Source organism: Octopus bimaculoides, chromosome 1 (genome assembly GCF_001194135.2).
Source record: "Octopus bimaculoides isolate UCB-OBI-ISO-001 chromosome 1, ASM119413v2, whole genome shotgun sequence".
NCBI classification, from domain to species: domain Eukaryota; kingdom Metazoa; phylum Mollusca; class Cephalopoda; order Octopoda; family Octopodidae; genus Octopus; species Octopus bimaculoides.
In genome coordinates this window covers 4,230,976-4,234,856 of record NC_068981.1, presented here as the reverse complement: position 1 = coordinate 4,234,856, position 3,881 = coordinate 4,230,976, and the positions used below count along the sequence as shown (strand labels likewise).

The 3,881-nt window shown below is 40.6% G+C and overlaps 1 protein-coding gene across 1 annotated transcript in view; it reads right to left on the bottom strand.

The window, feature by feature from the left end:
• The window catches only part of LOC106880950 (hydrocephalus-inducing protein), a gene marked incomplete at its 3' end in the record, with an annotated part of 180,276 nt that overhangs the window by 150,414 nt on the left and 25,981 nt on the right, over nt 1-3,881 (bottom strand). The window contains exon 13 of the mRNA XM_052974127.1: nt 1,818-2,001. Within this exon, the coding sequence (XP_052830087.1) occupies nt 1,818-2,001 (184 nt within the window). The remainder of the gene's footprint in view (nt 1-1,817; nt 2,002-3,881) is intronic.

Here is a 3,881-nt window from a genome sequence, read left to right as displayed (position 1 = left end):
CAAAATGAAGCTGGTCCCCTGTGGATCACATCCCTACTTCTCAACATAATCACCGTTTCTCTCAATAGCAATGTTCCACCTTCAAATGGGAGCATGTATCCCTGCCCCGTAAAATTCTGTTGACTGTTCTTTGAGCTACTTCTTCACAACAGTTTTCACTTCCTTGTCACTGGAATAATGTTTGCCTCTCAACCCATCTTTCGTGGCACCGAAGAGGTGCGAATTTCCATTTTGAGCATGGCCGTTACCAGTACCACCTGACTGGCCCTTGTGCCGGTGGCACGTAAAAAGCACCCACTACACTCTTGGAGTGGTTGGCATTAGGAAAGTCATCCAGCTGTAGAAACTCTGCCATATCAGATTGGAGCCTGGTGTAGACATCTGGTTCACCAGTCCCCGGTCAAATCGTCCAACCCATGCTAGCATGGAAAGAGGACGTTAAATGATGACGATGATGATGTTTCCAGTATAACCGTATGGCTGTTATTACTAGACTTAGTAGTATTACTGGTGATGATATATACAGAACAAAGGTAGAATAAATTACAGTAAACACAAATTTAAATCATTTGTCCCTACGTATGTTTTGCCATTGTGGTTGTTTGGAACAACAGCATTGGATCTTCCCTTGACGAACCGTTGTCATTAAACATCCAATTGCACTCTGAACACCCCATGCAGAGTTCCAAACAATGGTTGTTTGGAATGGTAAAACATATGTAGGAATAAATCATGTTAAGCTTGTATTTAATATAATTTGACAGACATATGTGTGTACCTGTACACACATACACACACACACGTATACACACACACCACTGGGTTTTTGTCCTCACATTATTACATTAGGAAAAATCTTCAATAGAATTATTGATTTCATACAATTACTTTGTATCTGAGTCCTGATGCTCGACTCCAGACTGAACAGTGAACTACAGGTCATTAGTACCATTACAGTGTCTATTACTAATTATTAATTGCTAATTAATAATTCAGTAAACAAGCGCTATGAAGAAGCAGCTGGAACAGGTATAATAATGGTGATTTGTGGGAACTTTATGAAACTTACCAAATTACAGATAATAACAGCTGAAGAGAGCAATGAGTTTTGCCCTGCAGGTTTACCCTAAATATGCAACATTGCCAACAAAATCCTTGAAAGGCCTCAATGATCCAGTGTTTCATGCAGGGCAGGCCCTAGGGTTGCTGGCAACCTGGGCAAGCTGAACTTCGGTGCCCTTACAAGTATAATCTTTTAAAACTTTCACAAAGAGAAAAACTGAAAATGTAGACTAAAAAGCACGTGGCACCATGGACAACTGCCCGAGTTGCCAGTACCTTCAGCCAACCCTGCTTTCATGTAATCATCATCATCATAATCATTTAACATCAATTTTTTCCATGCTGGCATGGGTTGGACAGTTTGACAGGAGTTGGCAAGCTGGAGAGCTACACTATGCTCCGATTGTCAGTTTTGGCATGGTTTTTAAAGCTGGATGCCCTTCCTAATGCCAACCACTTTAGAGTGTGTATTGGGTGTTTTTTACATGGCACCAGCACCAATGTGTTTTATGTCGCACCAGTACCTTGCAAGACAAAAGCCCTCAACTGGGAGTGGGGTTAGTTGTATTGATGGGTTGTGGTTTTGTGCCGGTTGAGAGGGGACAGATATAGGTGTCTTGCTGTAAAGTAGATACATGGATACCCCAGTTACAAAACAAGTAGAGTGAGTTGGAGAGTAAGATAAACAGAGTGATGAGTGAGAGAGATGATGGCCGAGAAGTGTCGGGACAATGCTAAGTACAAAGTAAACTTACTGATGGTTCACTGCTACAGTATGAAATGCTTGACCTTTTGTCAGAGTCTTGTGGCTCAAGATCATAACGAGCTCGGAGATTGGAGAGGTTTTGCAGCTTGACATATTGTGTGTAAGGATAGTTCAAGAAACATCGGTGGTACATCAGAACTGGATTTGCTACAACAACTGTGGGAACCAAGCATCTGGAAATTAATTGAATATATTCGTTAATGATTAAGAAAATTTTGTGTGTTTTTATAAGTTTTGAGGATTAAGAGATTAGTGGCTAAATCTTGGCAAATAAATGGATATTCCTAATCAAGACATTAAAGTGCATCAAGTGAAGAAGTTCCAGCTTGGAAGTTCAGGAGTTTTGAGGGAGTCTGGGATTACTCCTTAGTCATCACACCTCCCAGGTTCGCTCTGGCCTGGGGAGGCAGTTCTGTCTAAGGTCTCAGTTAGGAGTCAAATAGCAGATGATCCTGTGACTAAAATATACAAGATTTAAAGTAGAGCTGGGCCCTGGACATGTCACACAGGCCCAGACGAGGGGCTGGATCCTAGACATGTTACATAGGTCCAGAAAGAGGTTGGATCCTAGATATTTCACACAGGCCCACTGGATGTGTAGACATGCCCTGATGTCATGTAAACTAGTGCCAAACTGCCTATGGGTTTAACATGCCTTGTGCCTCAAGGGAAAACTCTGAAGAGCAGGAGACTAGCAGAGTAAATAAGGTAGAGAAAGAAGCAGAAGGCAACAGGAAACCACAGTGTCAGGTCATTCCAAGAAAAATCAGGAGTCTTCAGACTTTGGCATGGAGGTCCATGTTTGCTGATACCTGTAGGAATACCACATGGAGAGAGAGAGAGGAAGGAGGCAGAAAGAGAGAAAGAGGGGGAAGAGAGAAAGAAAGAGAAATAGGGGAGAGAGAGAGAGGGAGGGTAGAAAGAGGGAGAAGGAGGGAGGAAAGTGAAAGTGAGAGAGAATATATGGAGAAGTTGTAAAACTGCAATCTTTCAAATCTAATATTTTGATAATGAAATCGTTTGTAATCTTTAAAAACAAAAGCTTGCAATTTTTGAAATATTTGCTTCTTGAGTTTTAAGACTGTGTTTGAGGAGGATGAATTTAAGAGACTTTTGTACACTTTATGGCATCTCTTCCATAACGTAATCGCTTCCAACTACTACAAAAAGTGTTTTCTCCATTGACTATACTACTACTACTACTACTACTACTACTACTACTACTACTACTACTATGTCATCGTCACCATTATTTTTATTATTATTATTATTATTATTATTAAACCTTTTAGCATTTAAACCAACCATATCAGGTTGAAATATTCTAAATGTTTTACATGCAAACTGGCCAGATGTGACCTTTTACACCAAGCTTACAATGTCCTAAAAATAAACAATCATATCATTTAAATCTCAAAGCTCCAGCATTAAGGCATGATTAATTCAAAAGAATGTGAATAAATATTATATTTGACCGAGTAATCTGAATGGCCAAGGGTTAATGGCCAAGGGTTAATGGCCAAGGGCTAATGGTCAAGGGTTAATGGCCAAGGGTTAATGGTCAAGGGTTAATGGCTAAGGGCTAATGGTCAAGGGTTAATGGCCAAGGGTTAATGGTCAAGGGTTAATGCCTGCTTTTCACGTTGTCATGGGTTGGCTAGTTAGACAGAATCCAATGTGTCAGAGGATGGTCTCAAGCTTCAATATCTGTTCGTTGCAGGGTTTCTGCAGTGGGATGCCCTTCCTAATACCAACCACTTTACAGAATGTGGACTGGGTGGTTTTTACATAACACCAGCACAAGAGAGGTCATCCAGTAATTTGCTAGACAAAGAAAAGGAAATTTCTCATCTTGTTTGTTGTTAACACAATGTTTCAGCTGATATACCCTCCAGGCTTCATCAGGTGTCTTGGGGAAATTTCGAACCTGGGTTCTCATTCCTAAGGTATTTTTCAATATTATTATTATTAATATTATTCAGGTCACTGCCTGAAATTGAACTCGGAATCTTGAGGTTAGTAGCCCGTGCTCTTAACCACTATGCCATATGCC